The sequence below is a fragment of the Neofelis nebulosa genome, chromosome 4, assembly GCF_028018385.1.
Source record: "Neofelis nebulosa isolate mNeoNeb1 chromosome 4, mNeoNeb1.pri, whole genome shotgun sequence".
NCBI lineage: Eukaryota > Metazoa > Chordata > Mammalia > Carnivora > Felidae > Neofelis > Neofelis nebulosa.
The window spans coordinates 157,080,465-157,106,019 of record NC_080785.1 but is presented as its reverse complement, the minus strand read 5'-3'; the positions used below and the strand labels follow the sequence as shown (position 1 = coordinate 157,106,019).

General features: G+C 54.6%; 2 protein-coding genes across 7 annotated transcripts in view; both read left to right on the top strand.

The window, feature by feature from the left end:
- SLC27A1 (solute carrier family 27 member 1) overlaps positions 1–11,265 on the top strand; it is a 33,101-nt gene extending 21,836 nt beyond the window's left edge. For 2 of the 5 annotated variants that reach the window (XM_058727511.1, XM_058727512.1), the window contains exons 6-13: positions 183–274; positions 344–453; positions 5,737–5,946; positions 7,168–7,294; positions 7,383–7,520; positions 7,593–7,757; positions 8,146–8,292; positions 9,934–11,265. In XM_058727511.1, coding sequence (XP_058583494.1) covers positions 183–274; positions 344–453; positions 5,737–5,946; positions 7,168–7,294; positions 7,383–7,520; positions 7,593–7,757; positions 8,146–8,292; positions 9,934–10,091 — 1,147 coding nt within the window. In that variant the 3' untranslated portion in view covers positions 10,092–11,265. The remainder of the gene's footprint in view (positions 1–182; positions 275–343; positions 454–5,736; positions 5,947–7,167; positions 7,295–7,382; positions 7,521–7,592; positions 7,758–8,145; positions 8,293–9,933) is intronic. The other 3 variants (XM_058727514.1, XM_058727513.1, XM_058727515.1) reach the window with 3 other exon arrangements.
- Positions 11,266–17,538: 6,273 nt separating this feature from the next.
- On the top strand, positions 17,539–25,144 carry PGLS (6-phosphogluconolactonase). 2 transcript variants are annotated; one of them, XM_058727503.1, is made up of 5 exons: positions 17,556–17,892; positions 21,318–21,425; positions 21,859–21,960; positions 22,248–22,388; positions 24,780–25,144. In XM_058727503.1, exons 1-5 carry the CDS (start codon positions 17,605–17,607, stop codon positions 24,915–24,917), a joined length of 777 nt encoding a protein of 258 aa, XP_058583486.1. In that variant the 5' UTR covers positions 17,556–17,604; the 3' UTR covers positions 24,918–25,144. The 2 variants fall into 2 exon arrangements, with proteins under 2 accessions (XP_058583487.1, XP_058583486.1); XM_058727504.1 differs by lacking the exon at positions 22,248–22,388 and having other exon boundaries at positions 17,539–17,892.
- The last annotated feature ends 411 nt before the right edge of the window (positions 25,145–25,555 follow it).

The window sequence follows — 25,555 nt, the reverse complement described above, 5'->3', positions numbered from 1 at the left end:
TCCGCGGGAGGGGTCTCAAATCCTAAACCAGACCCCCCCCCCCCCCCCCCCCCGCTGTGAGCTGGGCTGGCTCTGCCTGGGTCCCTGCTGTGTCCCCTCCCCCGCCACAGATTCCCCCCACTCCTATACCTTGGAGGACATAAGCCCCAGCCCCTGCACTCCCTGCCCCCACCCCCCCGCAGGTACTACCGCATCGCAGCCTTCGGCCACTACGCCTACAGCATGCAGGTGGCAGACGTGCTCTATGACTGCCTGCCCCTGTACCACACGGCAGGTACTGTGGGCAGGCCGGGCGGGGGTGGGGCCGGGACTGGGGACCCCTCACCGAGCCTGCCCTCTGCAGGCAACATCATGGGCGTGGGGCAGTGTCTCCTCTACGGGCTAACGGTGGTCCTCCGCAAGAAGTTCTCAGCCAGCCGCTTCTGGGATGACTGCGTCAAGTACAACTGCACGGTCAGGCCCCGCCCCTCCCGCGCGCTGCCCCGCCCTCCACCCGCAGGTCCTCCGCTGTAGGGCAGCCACTCCCCCGACCCCCTGTTCTCCAGGGCCCCGGAGGGGGACAGGAAGGTGGCACGTGCTTCTTGGGCACGTGCTCCGTGTCAGCCCCAGGCTAACCTTACTTCGACACGGAAACGCCATGGAATCTTAGGACTGCTTGAGAGTGGGCAGAGGCATCGCAGAGGCCATTTTGCAGGTGGGGAAATTGAGGCGTGTAACGCATCTGGAAATTGGGGCCAGGCTGCCTGAGTTTAACGCGCCGCCCTGGGCCCCAGCAGCCTTCCCTGCTGGTGGCTGCAGGAAATGAGGCCTGTGGGTGCAGTCACCGCCCTGCGCTGGTTAAGGCCACAAGGTGTGGGGCTCAGGTGGGGTGAGAACATCCACAGTCCTGTAGAAAATGAGGAGGGGGGGGCGCTAGGACCTGGTCCTTCCTCTCTTCTCCCCTCCATGGTGAGAGGAAACCAGGCTGCGGATTTCAGTGTCCTGATGAGGATAGAAATACAGGTGCTATCACCTGCCTCCAGGAAGAAGGGGTGAGGAGAAGAGAGAATGGGATGTGTCCAGGGACTGGCAAGTTGGCAGGTGCCCACCTCACCTTGGATGGGTGGGGCCCAGAGAGGTTAGGCCAGCTGCCCAGGTCACACAGCTAGGCAGGGTGGGGGCTCTGGGTTGGCATCTTGGGGGTCTTTGGGGGGGGGGGGCAATGACTGATTTGCTCTCCTTTTGAGGATTTTCCGTTTTTCCTTGCGGGCGGCCCTTGAGGAACGTTGTTAAACCAAGTCTTGAAGTGCAAGCGGGTCTGTTTGACCCACTTGATTATTGAGAGTTGTGAATACAGATCACCCCCCACCGCTTTCTGAAAGTTCGAGTGACAGTGCTTTGCTTTGGGGAAAGACGTACATCAGTACCTGATTTCACTAACCAAAGGAAATCCGAGGAGGATTTTCTCTTTTGCACCTGTCACTGGCCCCAGGGGCCTTCAAACACCCCATCCTGCCCCCTCTAGCCCCACCCACATCCCTCCTTCGGCATCATTGTGAAACAACCCCCAGAGAGCAGTGTGTTTCCTACATAGATGTTTCTGGAAAACCTCTGAAAGATGAGGACTGTTTTGCTTTTGAGGCAAAATTCGTTGTTTTTTTTTAAATTTTTTTTAACATTTATTCATTTTTGAGACAGAGACAGACAGAGCATGAACGGGGGAAGGTCAGAGAGAGAGGGAGACACAGAATCGGAAACAGGCTCCAGGCTCTGAGCTGTCAGCACAGAGCCCGACGCGGGGCTCGAACTCACAGACCGCGAGATCATGACCTGAGCCGAAGTCGGACGTCCAACCGACTGAGCCACCCAGGCGCCCCGAAATAAACCATTTTTAAAGCGGACAGTTAGTGACCCTTAGTACATTCACCATGTTGTGTAACCATCACCTCTAATTCCAGAACATTTCCATCATGCCTGAAGGAAAACCCGGTATCAGCAGTCACTCCCCAGCCCTGTTCCCCCACCCCCGTGCCTGGGGTAGCCACTAATTTGCTCTCTATCTTTATGGATTTGCCTGTCCTGGACCTTTCTTGTAAATGGGATCAGATACTGTGTGGCTTTTTGTGTCTGGTGAGGGCTGTTTCTAAGACAAAAGGCGTGAAAGCAGGGTCTCGAAGAGATATTTGCACACAAAGGTTCACAGCAGCGCTATTTACAACGGCTGAAACATGGAAGCAAACGGGGCCGCCGGAGGGGGTGGGGACCCAGCGTCTACAGAGTCTCGGTTCTCCAAGACGAAAGGAGTTCCGGTGGATGGTGATGGCTGGCTCCCAGTGTGAATGTACTTAATACTACCGAGCTGTGCACTTAAAAGTCCTTCAGATGGTCAATTTTAGGTATACGTGAATGCAATAAGAAAAGAAAAAAAAGCCTGTAAGCTCAGCACCGCCATCACAGCCAAAAAGTGACAGTGACCCCCGCAGTGTCATCAGGAATCTGGGCAGAGGCTCAATCCCCAGGGACTCGCCTTGTCAAAAAGGTGGTCTTTCCCCTGTTTCTAGAATTCGGACAAAATCCGTTTTTAGAGGAGACCCACACATTTCGACCGTCGATGTGTCTCATGGGAATCCTTTCATCTGTAGGAACCTCTTGCTTCTCTTTTTTTCCCCATCTCGTGTGTATTTACTGAAGAAAGGAAGTTGCTTGTCCTGTAGTATTTTCCCGATCTGGAGACAGTGTCTCATAACGTGTTCCTCTGTCCCTGGCATTTCCTGTCCATTGGGAGTTGTTGGGTCTAGCACAGTGTTTCTCCACCATGATGCTTGGGATATTTGGGGCTGGATCAGTCTCTGCTCTGGGGGCCATCCTGTGCACTGCAGAATATTGACAGGTATTCCTGACCTGACATCACTAGAGGCCAAGAGCATCCCACGCACCCCCCACCCCCCAGTCATGACCGTTCAAAATGCATCCAGATGTTGCCAAGTGTTCTGGGGGGACAGAATTGCCTGTGGTTGAGAACCCCTGGTCTAGATATTTGATCAGCTTCAAGTTCAACTTTTTTGGCAAGGATTCCTTGTCGGTGGTGCTGTGCCCTCCCACTGTGAGGCCCGTGGTATCTGGTGGTCCCCCTCTTTGTCCTTGACATGCTGTGCTGCATCGGGCATCATTCACCGTCTCTGGACCCTTGGTAGTCTGTTTCTAAGAAGGGGAATTTCTGTGTCTAAAAGAAGGTACGTGCTAAACACTGAGGGGCTCTTTAAGGAATAGAGGACGGAATCCTCAAAGGTCAAGTTTAACAAGGACATTGACAAAACCAGTGCATGCATTTGGGTTCGGAAATCCCATCCCTTGGCTGTTGGACAGGGAAACTGCTTGGCTGCTGTTTACTTGCAACGGTGGCCCCAGGCCCAAACAACAGTCCATCCGTCCTCAGGGGAGGCAGCGGGCTGTCATTTAGAGCCCCACTTTCGGGGCTCCTGGGTGGCTCAGTTGGTTAAGCATTCGATTTTGGCTCGGGTCATGATCTCCCTGTTCGTGGGTTCGAGCCCCACGTCGGGCTCTGCACTGACAGCTCGGAGCCTGGAGCCCGCTTCGGATTCTGTGTCTCCCTCTGTCTCTGCCCCTCCCCTGCTCACGCTCTGTCTCTGTCTCTCTCTCTCAAAAATAAATAAACATTAGGGGCGCCTGGGTGGCGCAGTCGGTTAAGCGTCCGACTTCAGCCAGGTCACGATCTCACGGTCCGTGAGTTCGAGCCCCGCGTCAGGCTCTGGGCTGATGGCTCGGAGCCTGGAGCCTGCTTCCGATTCTGTGTCTCCCTCTCTCTCTGCCCCTCCCCCGTTCATGCTCTGTCTCTCTCTGTCCCAAAAATAAATAAAAAACGTTGAAAAAAAAAATTAAAAAAAAAAAAAAATAAATAAATAAATAAACATTAGAACCCCACTTTCTTCCCTGTGTAGCAACAGACGGGCAGGGGACAGGTGACTCCACCCCTCCTCATCCCTGGGGGGGGGGGCTGAATGTGTGATGCCTGTGTCTCTCCCTGCCCACTGGGGTGAGTGCACCTAGTGTACAAGGTCACCCTGACGCGGGGGAATTGTAGCAGGGTCCCTGGTCGATGATCTGCTCCCAGCCTCTATCTAGGTGCCACCGTGCAGGCTGGAGGTGTTGGCATAGGCCACCTGATGTCTGCCTCTCTGAGCTGACCTGAGTTGTCTTCCCTTCAGCCCTGGGTCTGTCCCGGGGTCCAGGCAGAGGTAAAGATCAGCTGTTTGCTCTCAGCGTGACACAGACTCAGGGCCATGGTTGGTGGGGAGGGGGGGGGACAGTGTCATTGTCTCCCTCCGCTGCCTCAAATCGTGGCTGGGTTGTCCCTCCCCTGGCCTGAAGAGGACAGCTGAGAGCTGGACAGCTTCAGGCACGACCTGATCCAGGAGGTGCTCTGTCTCTGTCCATTTCTTGTTTTTCTCCTTCCTAGGTGTGCAGCTTCCTTCTTAGCCCTGTTTCTTCTGGCAGGTTTTCAGCAGCTCAGGTAGCGACAGTCTGGGGTTGATTCTCATTGGCCTAATTCTGGTCATGTGCTCACCCTTGAACCAGTTACTAGCTGGGGACGGACTGGGCTGGTTGGCCCCGCTGTGTCTTAGGTTGGCGTGGGCTGGGCCCCCCGCAAAAGCACTGACCTGAGCCTAGGGACCGAGGGAGAGAACTCCCCACCTTCAGGCTCTGCCCTTGCCCCATCCTGGGCTTGCCTCGTGTCCAGCAGCTGATGATCTTGGACAGGCTCTTTCCCTCTGTGAATCTCATGCCTTCCTGTCCCACGTGGAGTGTTGGGAGAATTAAACGGATGAGCTCTGTGTTTGGCGGTAGAATACTCAGCACATGTGTTTATTCATCAGGGATTCAACAAGCAGTGTGCAGGGAATGCCTCTCCGCGGCAGTGATATTTGGCCCAAACCCTGGGGACCCAGATGCATCCCTGGGGAAGGATTTTCGCTCCAGGCAGCGGGCATAGCATGTGCAAAGGCCCTGAGGAGCCCTGTGTGGCACAGGGTGTTGGTGCAAAAGGGAAGGAGGGAGGCAGGCAGTGAGGGCGGGGGGGGGGGGGGGAGGGCGAAGGGAATTGACCACTGGCAGAAATTTGGACTTTCTCCTGTTGGTGAGGGGACGCTGTGAACACTTTGGAGCTGTCATGATCAACTTGGCGCTTCATCCTGAGCGTGTAACTGTTTCATTCACACTCCGGCCGCGATGCCCAGATTCAAATCAAGCACTATCACTTATCAGCTTTGGTCCGGTTCCTTACTGTCTGTGACCCCTAGTAAAATTGGTGGTGGTGGTGGTGATCGAGGGTAATCCTTGGGAAGCCAAACCTCAGATAAGGACTTGAAGGCACCTGGGGTATCTGGGAGATGACTCCTCCCCCCGCCCCCCCCCGGGGGTGGAGCCTTGAGACAGGGAGGGAAGGAGCCCTGCGGGGGTCGGGGGGTGGGGGTGGGGGGTGGGGCTGAGGTTCGGGTCAGAGAGACAGCGTGGGGATGGGTGGAGCGCGGAGGGGCATGGGGGACGCTGACCGCATCCTCTCGGCCCCTGCCCCTGGCGTGGATGCGGGCGAGGGGCAGGCGTACGCGGCCTGGGCTGTTTTGTTACCATCGCCCTTAAGAGCGCTTTGTCCCTAGCGCCCAGGTTGGAGGGGTGGCTCGGGGGCTGGGGCCCAGCGTGGCCGCCCAACCCTCGCTTCCCCCCCTCTCCCGCCCCCAGGTGGTCCAGTACATCGGGGAGATCTGCCGCTACCTGCTGAAGCAGCCGGTGCGCGAGGCCGAGGGGCGGCACCGCGTGCGCCTGGCCGTGGGCAACGGGCTGCGGCCCGCCATCTGGGAGGAGTTCACCGAGCGCTTCGGCGTGCGCCAGATCGGCGAGTTCTATGGAGCGACCGAGTGTAACTGCAGCATTGCCAACGTGGACGGGAAGGTGGGCGGCGGTGGGGCGGCGTGGGGCAGGCTCTGACCTTCCGGGATCGCTGCTACCTCTGCCTCCCCGGCCCCGCGTTCTCCCAGAGCAGCCTGATCTGCTGGGAGGGCCCGGCCAGGTGGCACAGGGCAGGGGAAGGGGGGCGGGGGGCGCCTGGGACTGCCAGGGCGCGCAGCGGGTCCCTCTTCCGGCATGCACAGTTAGTGGCTTGACGGTGCCCCTGAATTCAAGTCCTCGGTGAGGCCATGTGTACCTTGGGCAAAGGGCTCAGCCTTTTCTGTTTGCACCTGTGGAGGTGGGGGGTGGGGGGTGGGGGGGGAGAGTGGGACTCTGGGGGATCCAGGGGCCAGGGTTGGGGTGCCCATCCCCTCCTACTGGGTAAGGCACTCAGACTCCTTGGGCCTTGGCTTCCTCCTCTGTACATGGGGACGACAGCCCATTGGGCCTGTTCTAATCACCCGACGTAATCACGAGCTCAGCGCCGCACCCCCAGGTTGCAAGCTCTCTGCAATTGCTTTTATGATTCGCAATTAATGTTTCCATCCTGCCTTAGCAGGACCCTGCTGCCTTATCAAACTCCTCCCGTCCTAAGCCAGGCACAGCTAACGAGAATAACAATAAAGCAAGCACCACAATAAAGCAAGCACCGGAGGGGCAGTGATTTGTTTCCTGTCTGTCTCTCTGTTTTGGGTCCTCAGGACCTGAGAACAAGGCACTGCCCGCACCGTGCATGTCTGTTGAAGACACTCTGGCTGCATTAACACAGGTTGCTGTGTTGGGTACGTAACAGACGTACCCAACAGCACACAGCAGCACAGACCCATTAGACAGGGATTTGTGCTCACTGGACTGAGCCAGGCAAGGTGGCATGCAGCGGGGAGCGGGCAGAAGCTCTGCCAGTGTCCCCACGTGGCTCCGGGGTTACCCCAGGCATTCACTTCCTGCCAGCATAGAGGGTTTTAGGGACCAGGAAGTGGTGACCAGTCAGCAGGTTTCCTCACGAGATGATGGTCAAAGGAGGCCGGGGAGATGGGAGGAGGGGCATGAGTCCTGGGAAGGCGGCACTGCCCTTAATACCCCCTTTTTCGGATCGCCCAAGGCCACAGAGTTCAGGGACGCGGCGTGCTAATTCCAGGCCCTGGGGCAGGAGAGGCAAGACGTCAGTGGGGAGGACACCGTGCCCCACGCGGCTCCTCACCGACGTGGCTCGCCCCATCCCAGGTCGGCTCCTGTGGCTTTAACAGCCGTATCTTGCCCCACGTGTACCCCATCCGGCTGGTGAAGGTCAACGAGGACACCATGGAGCTACTGCGGGATGCCCAGGGCCTCTGCATCCCGTGTCAGGCCGGTGAGCCAGGCCCTGCCCAGTCCCCTGGGGAACCGGGGCCCCCGCCCCCTGCCCACCCATCGCAGCCTGAGGGTGGCCTCCTCTCCAGGGGAGCCTGGCCTCCTCGTGGGCCAGATCAACCAGCAGGACCCGCTGCGTCGCTTCGATGGCTACATCAGCGAGAGCGCCACCAGCAAGAAGATCGCCCACAGTGTCTTCCGCAAGGGCGACAGCGCCTACCTCTCAGGTGCGAAGGTCCTGGGGGCCGGCTGTGGGGACGGCGGGCCACCATCTCACCTCTCCTCCTCCCCTCTGCCAGGTGATGTGCTGGTGATGGATGAGCTGGGCTACATGTACTTCCGGGACCGCGGCGGGGACACCTTCCGCTGGCGTGGGGAGAATGTCTCCACTACTGAGGTGGAGGGCGTGCTCAGCCGCCTGCTGGGCCAGACAGACGTGGCTGTGTACGGGGTGGCTGTGCCAGGCAAGCTGGGTTTGCGGGGGTGGTCCTAGGGTATGGCAGCCCCAGAGGCGCCCAACCTGCATGAGCTTGGAGGTACAGGTGCTCTTGGGCAGTGCTCAGCTCGGATAACTGCACATAGCAACCTGCGTCGGGGTACTGGAGCTGGAGTTACCCCTCCTGGATGATAACCCTTCGGTTTCCTTATCCAGTACATGGGATCGTGAAAGTGACTGTCTCAGAGTTGCAGCGACAGCAAAAGCTCAACAATAATAATGATTGCTGCTTCAGCAAGTGTTATCTCAGACGGAAGGGACTAGAGATCAGAGACCAGGGGCCTCTGTCTGAGGGTGTATTCAGTCCTGTGGCGGCACAAAAGGTGGGGTGTTCTCAGTGAAACCTCTATCTCCAGGAGTAGAGGGCAAAGCAGGCATGGCGGCCATCGCGGACCCCCACGGCCAGCTGAGCCCCAATGTGCTGTACCAAGAGCTGCAGAAGGTGCTGGCACCCTATGCCCGGCCCATCTTCCTACGCCTCCTGCCCCAAGTGGACACTACAGGTGCGGCCTCTCGCCTCTCCGTCTGTCCGTCCATCTGTCTTTTGGTTCAACGACCATTTGCTTATTTGTCCTGGTTCAGATCCTTGTGTCAAGTCTGACACGATGGTTCGTGGCCGGCAGGCACGGTGGGCTCATGCAGGGCCTTTCTCTTGTGTTATTAGCATCGTTATTTATTTCCGTTCCTCGATCCTACCCCCACTAGGCATTCTGCAGTGTTTGGGGCATTTCTTCCATTTCCTGCATTTTTTCTGGTGACTAGGAACTTTGAGCAAATCATCTTGTTATCTAGATTTCCTGCTTCTGTAAATTGCCTGTTTGTATCTTTTGCCCATCTTTGTATAGCTTTGCTGTCTTTTTCTTTTCGATTTGTGAGAGTTTCTCCTAATAGTCCAGATGTTAATTCCGTAGCAGTTTCGGACATCAGAAGTCTTCTATTTGGGAGTTGAACCGTTAACCTTGTTTATGGGGCTTTTGTTGAAAAGAAGCCCTTAATTTTGATACAAACTTACCCCCCCCCCCTTTTTTTAATGTTATGGTTTATGCTTTTGAAGTTTTATTTAGAACAAGACACCTTCTCAACTCTAAAGCATACAGGTATCCCTCGTCCATTTTTTCCTACTAGCCTGAACCCTTAGCTTTATCTTTTTTTTTTTTTAATGTTTATTTACTTAAAAAAAAAACAACACATTTTTTTTAACGTTTGTTCATTTTTCAGAGACAGAGACAGAGCATGAGCAGGGAAGGGGCAGAGAGGGGGAGACAGACACAGAATCTGAAGCAGGCTCCAGGCTCCGAGCCATCAGCACAGAGCCCGATGCGGGGCTCAAACTCACGAACTGTGAGATCATGACTGGAGCTGAAGTCAGATGCTCAACTGACTGAGCCACCCAGGCGCCCCAATGTTTATTTACTTTTGAGAGAGAGAGAGAGACACAGAGAGAGCAAGGAAGGGGCACAAGGAGAGGGGGACAGAGGATCTAAAGAGCACTCTGTGCTGACAGTAGAGAGGCCGATATAGGGCTTGAACCCATGAACCTCAAGAGCATGAGCTGAGCCAAAGTCAGATGCTTAACCAACTGAGCCACCCAGGTGCTCCTAGGCTTATCTTTCATGAAACCTTCCTTTACTTGTTCACTGTAGGGAGTGCAAACTTTTTCTTAAAGGACCAGATAGTAAGTATTTTCAGTTTTGGGGCCATGCAGTCTCTGTCCCATACACCTCTGGTTCTGTGGTATAAAAGCTGTCCTAGACAATGTGTAAATGGGTAGGCATAGCTTCATGCCAATAAAACTATTTACAAAACAGATGATGGGCCAAATTTGGCCCTCGGCTACAGGCTGCTGCCCCCTGACCTACCGTGTGACAGACTCAGCCCTGCTTTGGTCTCGGGGCTGTACATGTGACCAGGCAGGGAGTACACAGAGTATGCGGCTGTGATGGGAGTAGTCAGGGAGGCCTCCCTGGAGGAGGGGGCATGAAGTCAGGATCTGAAGGGCAAAGGAGAATCAGGCAGACAAAATGAGGAAGAATGTTTCCAGCCGAGGGGATGGTCTATGCAGAAGCCTTGAGGTGTAGGAGAGGATGGTGAGTTGGGGGTCCCTGGAACCCCCTTGCTGAGTATCCCCATCCTCACCCCTACAGGCACCTTCAAGATCCAGAAGACTCGGCTGCAGCATGAGGGCTTTGACCCACGCCAGACCTCGGACCGGCTCTTCTTCCTGGACCTGAAGCAGGGCCACTACCTGCCCCTCGACCAGAGTGTCTACACTCGCATCTGCTCGGGTGCCTTTGCCCTCTGACACTCCTCCTCCGCCCACTAGAGACTCCCAGCCCGGCCCTGCCGGTGAGGCTGGGGGGCTGGCCCAGCTATGCCAGGTGGGGCCACCCTGGTGTTCAGCAGCCAGAGTAGCCCAGGAAGAGCCCACGGCTCTGCTACCCTCTCTCTCCTCTCTCCTCCTCGGGGCTGTCTCCTGCCTGAGTTCCCGTGCCTGTGTCTCTGTGCGTCTCTCTCCTCCCTGCTTCTCAGCCTCCCCGCTGTCCCGTATGCCCACACCTCTTCCCTCTTTCTTTTCCCCTGCTCTCTCCTGAGATCTGTGGGCATGCAGGGCGCAGCTGTCCTCCCCGCTGGGTCATGGACCCAGAGTGGAGCTTCTCAGCCTCCCGAGTCTCAGCTGTGCCTTAAGGAGCGACAGTCCGCGCCTCCCCAGGCTGCTGGGCCCCAGGGCGTCACAGGCCAGTCTGAGCTCCAGACAGACCCTCTATGACCCTTCCCGAGCAGAGGATCCACGTGGTTTGCCCCGCCCACCCGGGTGCCGGGGGAGGGGGGGGCTGTCATTGTCAAGGGACCTCCAGGCCAGCTAGAAATCTCTCCCAGGCTGGGCCAGTTGCCTTTTGCACTTAACCATCTTTGGTGGGCCTCCCTCCTGTCCCCTGTCTGCCCTTCCTGATGCCCGGAAGCTTCCAGAATTGACTGTGACCCCTTAGACATTGTCCCTGCCCAGATGTCTCCTTTTAGGTGCCTCCACCGAGCTCTTGCTAGAGGAGCCTTGAAGACTGCGCTGGGTGGCTGTTCGGCTCACCATCCAGACACTCACCCTGGCAGAGGACTCTAGGGGGTCCCCATCTGACGCCGCTGCTGGTGGGACCCACAGGAGTGGCAGCGGTGGTGCAGGGGGAGGTCTCCCGCCTGGGGGTGGTGTCTGAGATGGACTTCGGGGCCTTGGAAGTTCCAGCCCATTGAATATCCCCACCGGCTTTGTTGGTGACAGTTCAGACCTCGTGTTGGTGGTCGGCCTCATTGGTGGCTCATCCCGGACTCCTGGCCACTCAGACTGTCCGTCCCGCTCCCCAATTCTGCAGTAGCATCCAGCCCCTCAAACACTGGGGCCAGTGCTGTTGCGCATGGGCCTTTCCAAGCACCAAGGTTTTGTTTCCTAGTTGAATTGAAGAAATAAACCTGCAGAGTGTCCAGTGCCTGAATCCCAGTTATTTACTGTCTGTCCCCATGTGGCACAGAACGCTTTCTGAGTTTCACAAGGCAGGACTTCCACTGGGGAACTCATGTTCACCAGGCAAGAGCCAGACACATGGCTTTTTCTTGCTGTCCCCTGTTGCCTGTAAGCCCATCGGCACAGCCTCTGGGGCCTCGGGTTAGCGTTCTCACTGCCTCCCTGCAGCCTCTGGGGCCTCACGAAGCCCTGCGCCGGCCCCGGTCCCAGAGGAGGTGCCTGTAGGTTCTGGCGGGTGCCCAGTGTGGCCGTAGCTCTGAGTGAGAGCTGCAGAGGTGGCTGTTGGAGCTGGCGTTCTAATCCAGGACATCCAGCGCCAGGGTCTATCCACTTAGCCCCAACTTCTGCTGTTCCTCCAGTATTATAACATCTGCCTCAGCTCGTCTCCGCTTCAGGGGACAGAGGAGGAAAGGTTTGTGGTGACTGGGCATTTGCTGGGTGGGTGCACTGAGCGGCGGCCCTGGGGATGGATCAGGCCCTGGTTGGCTCAAGAATGGATGAACCATCGATGGGTGGGGCTGTCCTTGGATGCCCACAGCCGGCCAGGAGAAGAAGACAGGGGAAGGATCCTGCCTCTGGGGGTGCAGCGCCCCTGGTGTGCTGACCAAACAACTGCATTCCGTATAACGTGCCCCGAGACCTCAACCGCCGTGGTCCCCATTGTACAGTTGAGGAAACTGAGGTACAAGCAGGGGAATGGAGTCAATGCCAGCAGCTCCCGGGGCGAAAGCGGGCCAGCAGGACCTTTCTTGGTCCAAAGCTTGTGAGTCCCAGAAGGGTAAGACGCTCCGAGCTGACAAGAAAATAATCCTGCGTCAGGATTGTTGGTGACAGTTCAGACCTCGTGTTGGTGGTCGGCCTCATTGGTGGCTCATCCCGGACTCATCCCGGACTCCTGGCCACTCAGACTGTCCGTCCCGCCCCCCAATTCTGCAGTAGCATCCAGCCCCTCAAACACTGGGGGGCTTTTTAATTAATAATAATTAATTATTGTGTCTGTGTCTGTGTGTCTGTCTTTTTAATTAATAATAAACTTTATTTATTGGGGCAATGTCAGGTTTATTAAAAAAAAAAAAAAAGAGTGGAAAGTACAGAGTTGCCATATACTCTTGTCACCCCGCCCCCTGTCTCTCTTACCATCACCGCCCTGCATTTATTAGGGTTGATGGGCCTTGTGTCCGTGCGTTCTTATCTCAAGCCTACGGTTTATGTTAGCGTTCACTCCGTGTTGTGCATTCTGTGGGTTTCAGTAAATGCGTGCATCCGTTGTGATAGTATCCTAGTTTCTCTGCCCTAAACGTCCCCGGTGCTCCGTCCCTCCGCCCCTCCTATCCCAACCCCTGGCAACCGCCGATCTTTTCCCCGTCTCCATAGTTTTGCTTTTTTCCAGGCCACGCGCTTGGAATCACGCAACGTATATAGCCTTTCCAGACCAGCTTCTTTCACTTAGCCGGATGAAGCTCCGCTCAGGCGCCCTCCACGACGTTTCATGGCTTGAGAGCTTTGTATTGTTCATGCCAGATGAGACGAGTCGGTCTGGGACGCCCTCTCCCCACCCCCGCCCTGCCCCAGGAACCGGGGTTAAGTCTGGAGGAAGAGCTGGGATCAGGAGGCGATCTGTGGCCTCAAGCCTCTCCTTCATGGAGGGGCCCCGGCAGGATGTGTACGGAGGGGATGTCCGTCCCTGTGACGTGGGAAGAGACTCGTCCTGGTCTGGCATCGGCACGTGGGGTCGAGCAGTGGTGTGTGAGGGACAAGGAGGGAGAAGCCGTGCCAGAGAGGGCGTGTGAAGGAGGGGAAGTTGAGGACACGAGAGCCTTCCAAGGGGAGGTAGCTGTGGGCTGGGACCTTGCCTCCTACCCTTCGAGCATCTCCCTCGCTTTGGGAAAGAGTCCGGGCTCCCTGGCTGGAGCTTGCCATCCTATAGGCTCTTTTCTTTCCATCGCGAGTGGTCATTCCCAGCTTGCGTCTCCCTTCGGTGCCTTTGCACCTGCTGTCTCTTGTGCCTGAACCATTGTTCGTCCGCTGCATGCCTGGCCAACTCCTACTGTTTTGTTTAAATGTTTGTGTATTTTGAGAGAGAGAGCTTGTGTGAGAGCAGGGGAGGGGCAGAGACAGAGGGAGAGAATCCCAAGCGGGCTCCATGTTGTCACGGCAGAGCCCAATGCAGGGCTCAGTCCCACGAACTGTGAGATGACGACCTGAGCCGCAATTAAGATTTGGACCCTTAACCCACTCAGCCACCCAGGCGCCCCTACTGACTTGTTTTCAGTTGAGGTGTCATTCACATACCTTAAAATCCATCTTTTTAAATTGCCCGATTTAGTGGTGTTGAGTGTTTACAAAGTTGTGCAGCCGTCACCTCTCTCTGGTTCCAGAACACTTTGATTCCCCTAAAAGGAAACTTCATACCCATTAGAAATCTCTCTCCCCAGCCCCTGGCAGCCACTAATTGGCTTTCTGTCTCTATGGATGTCTGTTCTGGACATTTCATGTAAGTGAAATCATACAACATGTGGCCTTTGATGTCTGGCTTCTTTCGCTTGGCGTCACGTTTTTAAGATTCATCCAGGTTCGTTCCTTTTTATGGACAAATAATATTTCGGTGTATGGATGGGCCACATGTTGACCATCGACCAGTTGATGGACATTGAGTTATTTACCCTGTTTAGCTATTGTGATAGTGCTGCCGTGAACATTTGTGTACAAGTCTTTGTGTGAACATATGTTTTTAATTGGGGTGGGGGTATAAACCAAAGTGTGGAAATACTAGGTCATATGGCAACTGTTTCATATTTTGAGGGACTGCCAGACTGTTTTTCAAAGTGACTGCACTATTTTATGGTCCCGCCAACAGCTGTGTGTAAGAGTTCCAATTTCCCATGTCCTTGCCAGCACTTTCTTTGGGAAATATGTCTATTTCAGACAAAACACGGGCAACAAATGGACCTGCGTGTTCTCTCCAACCTGCTTCCGTGTCTCAGTTAGCTTAAGCTCCACCAGGCATCTAATTCAGTAAGCTCGAAACTCGGGACTCAATCCTGATTCCTCTTTTTCCTCATACTCCTTGGCCCATCCATTAGAAAGGATCAGGTTAAAAATTAAAAAAAAAAAAAGAAGAAGAAGAAGACGACACACTTGGAAAGCTTTCATACTGAACACCATGATGAAGCGACGCTGAAAAACATCCATCCTGAAGTCAGATCTATATTGCAAACTTAACAGTGGGGCTATTTGAGGCTAACCTATCCAAAGAACCATTTGCTTCCTTGAATTTTAAGTAGATCTTTTAAAAAGCAATATAATGGGGCGCCTGGGTGGCTCAGTCGGTTGAGCATCCGACTTCACCTCAGGTCATGATCTCACGGTCTGTGAGTTCAAGCCCCGTGTCGGGCTCTGTGCTGACAGCTCAGAGCCTGGAGCCTGCTTCTGATTCTGTGTCTCCCTCTCTCTCTGACCTTCCCCCGTTGATGCTCTGTCTCTGTCTCAAAAATAAACATTTTAAAAAAATAAAAAATGCGATATGAGAGAAGGAAGGAAGGAAGGAAGGAAGGAAGGAAGGAAGGAAGGAAGGAAGGAAGGAAGGAAGGAAGGAAGGATGGATCAAGAGCCTTGCCTCCAAGACAGACCCTAAACCCACCAAACCCAGCCAGCACTAGATTTCTCTAACCCACTAAACGTGGCTCCTGGCTGGCCTCCCTACTCCCACCCCTTCCCTCCACAATCCCTTTATGTGGTAGCCAAAGTGATCTTTTAAAAACATACCTCAGGCCTCTCCCCTACTCAAGCCCTTCAGAGGATCTGCTAAGGGGTGTGGCCCTTCCCTTCCTGGTCTCATCTCCAGTCTGGCCTGGGTGGTCAGTCTCCAGTCACACATGCCTGCCTTCTGCTCTCTCAAAATAAAGAAATACACTTTTTAGAAAGATTTATGACTTTGTTTTCTTCTAAGGGTTTTTCGTTTCAGCCCTTAACATTTAGGCCTTTGATCCTTTTTTTTTTTTAATTTTTTTTTTCTTAACGTTTATTTATTATTGAGAGACACAGAGAAAGATAGAGCATGAGCATGGGAGGGGCAGAGAAAGGAGGAGACAGAGAATCCGAAGTAGGCTCCAGGCTCTGAGCTGTCAGCACAGATCCTCATGCGGGGCTCGAACTCACAAACCACGAGATCATGACCTGAGCCGAAGTCAGACGCTCAACCGACTGAGCCACCCAGGCGCCCCCTGATCCATTTTTTTTAAAGTGATCTCTGCACCCAACATGGGGCTCAAACCTTCAACCCCGAGATCAAGAGTTGCATGCTCTATTGACTGAGCCAGCCAAGCGCCCCAATCCATTTTAATTTGTATATCGTATGAGGTGGGGGATCTGTGTTTGTTTTCCAGTGCAGATGTAACAAATTACCACAAACTTACTGGCTTAAAATGATAACACCAATTTATCATCTTCTAGTTCTGAAGGTCAGAAGTCAGAAATGGAGCTCACTTGACTAAAATCAAGGCATTGGCCTGTGGCTGCCTTTCCTCTAGCGGTTGAAAGAACCCACTTGCGTGCCTTTCCTAGCTTTTAGATGCCACCCACATTTCTTGGTTCATTGCCCCTTCTTCCATCTTCTAAGCCAGCAACAGTGGGTTGAGTCTTTCTCATGCTGTCATTCCTCTGGTTCTCCCTCATCCGCTCCCTTCTTCCATTTACAAGGACCCTGGTGATTACATGGGGCCCATCCAGGCTGTCTATTTTAAGGACAGCTGATTTGCAACTTAATTCCATCTGCAACCACTATTTCCCCTTGCCAAGTAACCTAACGTTATTCACCAGGTTCTGGGGATCATGGTGTAGACACCTTTGCCAGGAGCGGTGGGGTGGGGGTGGGGGTGTCCTACTGTTCTGCCATTATAGGATCTAACTTCATTCTTTTGCATGTGACTATCCCGTTGTGCCATTTGTTGAAAAGACCATTCTTTGCCCATTGAATGATCCCTGGCACCCTTGTTTGTAAAGATCCACTGACCATGGATGTATGGGTTTATATCTACATTGCCGGGTTCTAATACATTGACAGCTCTCTCCTTATGCCAATACCACAAGGTCTGGATCACTGCAGCTCTGCAAGCAAGTTTGGAATCAGGGTATGTGAGTCCTCCAACTTTGCTTTTCTTTCCACATTATTGTGGCTACTTGGGGCCTCCTACGATTCCATACGCATTTTAGGATCAGCTTATCAATTTCTACCCAAAAAAAGAAGTCTGAAGTTTGATAGCAACTGCGTTGAATCTGTAGACCAATTTGGGGAGTACTGACATCGTAACGCTATTAAATCTTCCAGTCCATGAACAGAAGATGTCTTCCCATTTACTTAGATCATCTTTAAATCATTTTTTTGTGAAGTATTGTAGTTTTCAGTGCACAAGTTTTGCGATTCTTTCATTAAGTTCATTACTAAGTATCTTATTCTTTTTGGTGCTTTTGTAAATAGACTGTTTTCTTAACTTGTTACTGATTTTAAAGACGCACTACCCATGCAAGTCTCATGGCACTTACCACAGGCTCCTGAATTCTCTGACCCCGATAAGTGGCCCAGCTGGCCAGGCCCACCAGGTCTCCTGCTTCCAGGCTTCCCTGCCCATGCTATTCCCTGGAATACCCTTTCTCATCAGCCAAGACCCATTTGCTCCATTTTAGGAGCTCCTCCAGCCAAGAGCCAGGGTAGAGGCCTCTCAGGGTCCTCAGGCACACAAGTCGCCAGGGAGCATTTTCAGAAGCAATTCAACAAGTATGTTTCCAGCCCCAATTCTGCAACAAGCATAGTTCAGGGGGCTTTCGGGACACGAGTGAATAAAACGCACCCTGACCTCATGTTGTCTGTAATTTAATGAAAGAGGAAGACAACAACGAGCAACGAGATCAGTATGTTAGAAGGTTCAGGAACTTCCAAGTCCACCAAAACGCGCCCTCCTTCAGGAAATCTCCCATCTCCTCCTTCCATTCCACCCCCACGCCACCCTCTTGGGGACCCCAGATGTGGGGTCCTCTCTCCGACCCCGCCCTGACACCGCGAGGCTGAGATCAACCGCACCGGTTCCGCCTGCCCCGGCCCAGCAAAGAGCTCAGGCACAGCGTGCAAAGAATCAACGAGCCCCTTCGGATCGACCGCCGGGACGAGCCGCGACTTCACTCGCGGGACTGCGCATGTGCCGTAGGCGGCCGCCCGGAGGTACTGACAGCGGTGCGGCCGGGCCAGCCTTCGCGCAGGCGCGCTGGCGGCTGCCCGGGGCGCTTCCGCCTCCCCGCCGCCGCCGTCGCCATGGCCGCGCCGGCCCCGGGCCTCATCTCGGTCTTCTCGAGTCCGCAGGAGCTGGGCGCGTCGCTAGCGCAACTGGTGGCGCAGCGGGCGGCGTGCTGCCTGGCGGGGGCCCGCGCCCGCTTCGCGCTCGGCCTGTCGGGCGGCAGCCTCGTCTCGATGCTGGCCCGTGAGCTGCCCGCCGCCGCCGCCCCCGCCGGCCCCGCCAGCCTCGCGCGCTGGACCGTAGGCTTCTGCGACGAGCGCCTCGTGCCCTTCGAGCACGCCGAGAGCACGTACGGTCTCTATCGGGTGAGAACTACGGGGGCCGCCGGGGGTCATGCCGCCGAGAGGGCCGCGCCCACCGCCTGAACCTGACTACGGGGGCCGCCGGGGGTCATTTCAAGAAGGCCGCGCCCACCTCCTGAACCCAGCTGTGGGGGTCACGGAGGGTCACACTGTCCCCTCTGCCACTGTCTGGGAGGGGTCTGCTGCGTGCCCTGAACTCCCACCTCCACTGCCACCCGAGTGGGCCCGTGGGGACCTTGAGGTCCTATAATGCTTTATCCTGTGGCCCGGCAAAGGCGTGGAGGTGAAACAGAGTGGCCCATGCCAGGGACCTAGAGAAATTCAGGCGCCACAGCCTGGCAACTTGCAAGGGCAGAGGAAGGGAAGGGCCAGGCAGGAGGTATCTGGTGTGGAGCTTGGGCTTCGGTTTTCTCATCTCCAGTCTGGACGTGTTCGTGATCTACCTCGAGCTACCTCGAGCTTTCGGTGCTGATCACCTCCAGGGGTGGTTTTGCTTGGCTTGTGGCCTCAGATCCTATAGAATCCGGGAAACCGAGGCTTGGAGGGGGTCGTGGCCTGCCCTGGGGTTCCCCAGCTGCATCCGAGTTCTCTCCTCCTGCCCTAGACGTGGAAAACGCGCCCAGGGAGGTGTGGAAGGGGCGGGCGTGGCCAGAAGCTTCTGGTCCCTCAGGTCCTGGGTGTGTTTCCCCCTCTTTAGGTAGAAGTTGGAGCTGATGATTTTCTGTTGTCGTTGTTTTGTCACAAGAAGGAAGGCTTACTGATTACCAAACATTTTAGCCACAGTATGAGGTGGGGGCTGTTAGTTCCTCCATTTCATAGGTGGATAAACCGGAACGAGAAGAGGAGGAGAGCTTATGTGCCAGACTAGTAGGGAAGCCAGAGTTTGAAGGGACGCCCCGGATAGCACTTGGGACACGTCTCAGGGGCGGGGGGCCTCCCTGTGAGTCTTTTTCAAGAGTTTAATTAAAAAGTGGGCTCATGTTTCTTCATTTTAGTTTGCATACATTTGAAGAACTTTACTTTTGTTTTTTTAAGTGTGTTTATTTAGTTTGAGAAGGGGGAGGAGGGGCAGAGAGAGAGGGGGAGAGGGAGAATCCCTAGCGGGGCTGGATCTCGCGAACCTTGAGATCGTGACCTGAGCCGAAACCAAGAGCAGGACGCTCAACCAACTGAGCCACCCAGGCGCCCCAGAACTTTTACTCTTTTTAAATTAGGAAAACTGTGCTTGCTCTAGTAACAAAATTCTAACAAAACGGTAAACAAAAGTGTTGCGGGGATGTTCCTTGTATGTCTCTGTATCCAACGCTGGGGACACGATGGGACGCTGGGCCATTCTCTCATGGGGCTCCTAGTGGGGCATCGGGCACTAACAGGGCAGGAAATGAGGGGAAGCCCCGCAGAGTATTCGCGTAGTGCAGTGTGGACAAAAGATAATTGTGTGAGATGATAGAGCCCAGGGATGACCTTTCAGCCAGGATGGTGGGGGCTGGGGGAGCTTTGAGGGGTGATGTTTGAACTGAGGCCTGGAGGTATGAGGACCTGGCCATGGGCAGAGCTGGGACAGAGGTTATGGCCAAGGCCTACGCTTTGCCACAGGAGCAAATGTGGGGCCAGGATTTACTCCTTCTGGGGGAGTCACGTGAGTTCCCTGGGGGCTGCTGTTAACAAAGGACCACAAATCGGGTGGCTTAAAACAAGGATTTATTTTCTCTGCCCCGGAGAAACCTGAAATCCAGGTGTTGGTGAGGCCACGCTCCCTCCGGACGCTCAAGGGGGAGGATCCTTCCTCGCTTCTTCCGTCCTCTGGGGGCTCCGGGTGTTCCCTGGCCTCCAGTCTCTCACCAGTCATTGGATGTAGGGGCCACACCAATCTACTATGAAGTCAGCTAATCACATCTGCAAAGACCTGCTTCCAGATAAGGTCACATTCTGAGGTTCTGGGTGGGCATGAATTTGTGGGGGGGGGGGCACTGGTTAACCCAGTATAGGGATGCAGAGGTGCTTCTGTCCTCAAGGACGGATCTCGCGTACCCCGGGACTCTGTCGGTGTGAATGTTCTGCGCACCCTGCGTGCTCCGTGGGTCTTCTGCTGCTGAGGCCAGGGCTTTGTCTCCGCTGGAAGGATTTGCAGGCGCTGCCTTCGGGGGGAATGGTGCCTCGGTGCCTGCAGAATGTCAAGAGAGAAACAGTCTGATCAACCAGCAGTTCTGCTTCCGGGAACCTGTCTGCCTGACCCTCCACCCCTGAGCTCCCTGGAAGGAGCCCAGCAGGAGGGGGAGGGAATGGCTGTGAGCCCGTAGGGGAAGGGCAGCTAAGGAGACGATCATGGGACAGAAATAGGGCCCTGATATTCCCCACTGGCTTGCTTAGTATAATCCCCGAGCGTGTGTATAGATGGGCACCTTGGACAAACAAAGCAGAGCGGTCTTTCCGAGAACAGATCTGACCGTGTCCCTTCTTAGCTGACACACCCTCCTTGGCTCCCCATTACCCTCAGTATATCGCTCTTACTCTTCAGGACTGTGTGTCTGGCCTGTTTTCTCTAAAATTATTTTTTTTTAAATTTTCTAAATGTTTATTTATTTTTGAGAGAGAGACACACACAAGTGCGAGTGGAGGAGGGACAGAGAGAGGGAGACACAGAATCCGAAACAGGCTCCAGGCTCCAAGCTGTCAGCACAGGGCCCTGCGCAGGGCTCGAACCCACGAACCGTGAGATCATGACCTGAGCCGAAGTCGGACGCTTAACCGACTGAGCCACCCAGGCGCCCCTGGCCTGTTTACTCTATGTCCCTGTCACTTTCCCCCTCTAATACTATATTTTTGCTGCTTCCTGCTTTTCCTTTGTGACTCAGCTTGGCGCTGCGTCCATGGGCTAGATCCTGTGTGAAGGGAGGCACCAAGGTGGGAGGCACCACCCAGGGTGCCAGGGGTCGCCAGGGTCCATCCCAGAGCAGATCAAAGGCCCTGAGGTTCACCTGGGGAGACGAGGGAAAGGGCCAGAGCCCTCCACCTGGCAGGAGGCCCGACTCCGGCCACTTCCACAGAAATTAAACCCATCTTGCAGAGGCCAGGGTGCGTGCTATCACGGGGGGGGGGGGGGGGGGCAAGGTCAGCTGGGCATCATGGAGGGCAGAGAGGGGCTGGGTTTTATCCTGAGGTCCAAGGGACCCTGGGGACTTGGAAACAGGGCTGTGATGTGGCCACACAGGTGCAGGCTGGGGCCAGGAGGCCCCCAATCATGCTGGCCTTGAAAGACTCCTGGCAGAAACGCCCCCGGGATCCCGACTTACCCAGGAGGTGGGTGTATGACAGTCCTGTCCTGGAGGCATCTTCACCTGGAGAATCCAGGTGGTCACGCGTGCAAACCTTGTGCCTCTGGGAACCATGTGTGGCTGTTGGTGACTTTGTCCCTCCCTCTGCTGCAGACCCACTTGCTCTCCAGGCTGCCCATTCCCGACAGCCAGGTGATCACCATTAACCCCCAGCTTCCTGTGGAGGAGGCGGCCGAGGACTATGCCAAGAAGCTGAGACAGGTGAGTCCCACGGTGTGGCCCCAGGGAGGCCTGGTCCATGCGGTGGTGACGGAGCAGGCCTGTGGGTGGCACTGTATGATTATCACCAGCAAAAACTAGCACCCCCCGCCCCCGCCCCGGGGGTGGTTGCAAACACGGCCCCACCCTGGACAGATGCCTTTCAGGACCACCCCCGCTCCCCCTTCCCGGGAGTCCACAGCCCCACCGTTGGGTCCCTGAAGGTAGCCCAGCCTCTGACACTCTGGGAGCAGGTCTGGGACAGTTGTGTCCCCAGGCTTTTGGCCAGTCACACGGGTGAAATGTGGAGCCTCACAGAGGCCCTTTCATGTAGGTGAGGCTGCGTGTTGCTCCCTGTGTTACAACCACTGTCTCTTTGTGTCCTTTGAGCCCCACCCCGCCCCCAACCTCTCAGGACTGTCTTTTCCCCACCCAGGCCTTCCAAGGGGACGCCATTCCGGTTTTTGACCTGCTGATTCTCGGAGTGGGTCCTGACGGCCACACCTGCTCACTCTTCCCGGACCACCCCCTCCTGCAGGTGAGCACAGCCACATGGGCCTCTGCCGACTGGAACTTCCGGAGGGAGGACCACTTTTGGGGGACCGGGAGGTGCCCACAGCAGGGTTTGAGTCAGCCTCTGCCAACTAGCAAGCCTTAGCCAACTCTGGAGCCTTGGTTTACCCATCTTAAAATGGGGATTTAAATCAAGCACCACAAGATTAATGGTGGGGGCGGGGTGATGGAATGATGGACAGATCATGCCTGGTGTATGTGAGTGCTCGAGAAATTGAAGTGACATTCCACCCCGGGGCCTCCCTCCCCCAGGAGCGGGAGAAGATCGTGGCCCCTATCAGCGACTCCCCAAAGCCACCACCAGAGCGTGTGACCCTCACGCTTCCTGTGCTAAATGCAGCCCGAACTGTCATTTTTGTGGCAACCGGAGAAGGCAAGGCAGCTGTTCTGAAGGTAATGGCTGAGGGCCCCATTCCCAGGAAGGTCATGGCATGTGGGCCCAGGGATGGAATATGGCCCCAGACATTATTGTGCTAGAAGCACCAGGCCCCAAGGGACTTGAGTAATTCTTGGTTTGAAGGGGAGATGGCCACTATAATTACAGGCTACTTAGGAATAAATAATTATGAAATGAAGTGAAATTGATGAGATGAGGCCAAAGCTGCACTCAGAGGTAAATTTGTAGCTTTAAGGTGTACTTTCAAAAATTATTAAATAAGGGGACGACTCTTGATCTTGGCGTTGGAAGTTCAAGCCCCATATTGGGTGTAGAGATTTCTTAAAAATATAATTTTTTAAAAAAATTATTAAATAAAAAAACCAGTTAAACAAATTGAGTGCTTTACTCTAGACTTAGGAAAAAGAACAATAACAAAAATCCAAGAAAAGTCAGTGGAAGGAATAAGTGACATTGAAGTCAGAAATTAATGAGTTGGTTGATATTCTTTTTTTATATGTTTATTTTTGAGAGAGCATAAGCAGGGGAGAGGCAGAGAGAGGAGGACAGAGGATCTGAAGTGGGCTCTGTGTTGACAGCAGTGAGCCTGATGTGAGGGTTGATTCACGATCCATGAGATCATGACCTGAGTCGAAGGCGGACACTCAATCAACTAAGCCATCCAGGCACCCCTGGATTGGTTAATATTCTTAAAAGCTTGATGGTAACAGATCCCAAAGTTAGAGGGAAATTATGCAGGAGGAATAACTAAAAAAGGAGGAATAAGAAAAAAAAGTTTACTTAATATTTTAGGAAAATATAAAACAAATAAGATATTAGAAGTAAACTAAAAAAAGTAAACTAAAAAGGGGCACCTGGGTGGCTCAGTCGGTTAAGCGACCGACTTCCGCTCAGGTCATGATCTCGCGGTTCATGAGTTCGAGCCCCGCGTCGAGCTCTGTGCCGACAGCTCAGAGCCTGGAGCCTCCTTCCGATTCTGTGTCTCCCCCTCTCTCTGCCCCTCCCCTGCTCATGCTCTGTGTCTCTCTGTCTCTCAATAATAAATAAGCGTTAAAAAAATTTTTTTAATAAAAAAAAAGAAGTAAACTAAATAATAAAAAATCTATTTTAATTGCCATGAGTGGAAAAGTCCAATTATGGAAGAAACAGGAAATATTTTTTTACTTTTACTTTTTTTTTTTTTTTAATATTTACTTTTGAGGGGCGCCTGAGTGGCTCAGCTGGTCAAGCAATGGATTTCGGCTCAGGTCACGATCTCACGGTTCGTGGATTTGAGCCCCGCGTCGGGCTCTGTGCTGACAGCTCAAAGCCTGGAGCCTGCTTCAGATTCTATGTTTCCCACTCTCTCTGCCCCTCCTCCCTCCCTCCCTCCCTCTCTCTCTCTCTCTCTCTCTCTCTCTCTCTCTCTCTCTCAAAAATAAATAAAACATTGAAAAAATTTTTTAAATAAATGTTTATTTTCGAGAGAGAATGTGCGCACACACACACACACACGCAGGGGAGGAGCAGAGACAGAGGGGACAGGATCTGAAGAGGGCTCTGCACAGACAGCAGAGAGCCTGATCTGGGGCTCGAACTTGTAAACTGAGATCATGACCTGAGCTGAAGTCAGACACTCAACCCACTGAGCCACCCAGGCACCCCAGAAATATATATTTTTTTAAATTAATAAGTAATAATTATTCCTCCCAAACTGTTAAGCCCAGATGTCCTCACAGGAGTGGCTTGGGTTGGGATTAAGGGTTCAGACTGTAAAGAATCCAACAGGCCAGCATCCCTGCCTGTGACGTCCAGCATGGCCTTGGGCAGCCACTTAAGCCCTCAGGCCTCAACTTTCCCATCTGCAAGGTGGGTCGGGGAGGGCCCTTCCGTGTTGTCCTCCTGAGGATCAGTGCAGCGGTTTTAGCTCAGAGTAGGCTCACGGAAGACTGCCCAAGCTTCAGGCTTTCCCTGACTATAAAATGGGGGTGGAAAATGAGGCGACCTCACAGGGCGATGGTCAGAGGAAATGACAGAGGGCATGGGGGCAGGCCTGGCCATCAGAAAGCAGTATTTATAATTCCCACCGATCGTGAGGTCACATCAGGGGATCAGCACACCACAGCCCACGGGACCACATCCTGCTGCTTGTGACAGCCGAGCTGAGTAGTTGTGACAGAGACAGGGTACAACCTGCAGAGCCGAAAGAGTGACTCTGATCTGTGCCGGAAAGGTGTGCCGACCCCAGGATTACACAGTCCCCTGCTGATCGTTTAAAGCCAGGACAGCCGGAAGAGTGACATCACATTCTGAGAGTAGGAGAGTCTTGTCCGTGGGGGGCCCTGGGAGCTCCGAGGGGTACTGGGGGTACGGGTCGGGGGCCTCACGATCCTGCCTTTTTTATGCAGCGCATTTTGGAGGCCAAGGAGGAGAACCCCCTCCCCGCCGCCCTGGTCCAGCCCCACACGGGGAAACTTTGCTGGTTCCTGGATGAGGCCGCGGCGCGACTCCTGACTGTGCCCTTTGAGAAGCATTCCACTTTGTAGCTGGCCCCGAGGGACACCGCAGCTGGGACCACAGACGGCCCCCCGTGGGCCGGGACCTTCCTGGGCTGGGCCCCGCTGCCCCCGCCGCCGCTCCAGGCTTCGTTTTCGAAAAGCCGCGTGGTGCCGCCAGAAGCCCCCGGGGTCCAGCCACCGGCCCGGCCCGGGGGCCCTCAGCCCACCGGCCGTGGCTCTGGGTGACCAGATATTAAAGGGCACGTGTGCTTGAAGTCTGCACTGTCTCGTGGTCCTTGGTGGGCAGCGGGATCAGGGATGCCCAGGCTGTGCGTGTGACCTAAAGCCCTCGTCCCAGAGGGTGGAGGGCAGGGATGGGCTCCCTGGGCTGCCGGAGCAAAGTGCCACAGAATGTGTGGTCCCCCAGAGCAGGAGGTCAGAAGTCTGAAATCGGGGTGTCGGTAGGGTTGGATCCTTCTGGAGGTTCTGAGGGAGAATCTGTCCCATGCCTTTCTTCTGGGTTTTGGTGGCTGCTGGCACTCCTTGGCCATCCTTGGCTTCTAGACACATCGCTCCATGTCTGCCTCTGTTGTCATGTGTCCTCCCTGTGTGTCTGTGTCCTCTCCTATTCTCGTAGGGACACAGGTCATTGGCTATAGGACAACCCTAAATCCAGGATGAATTCT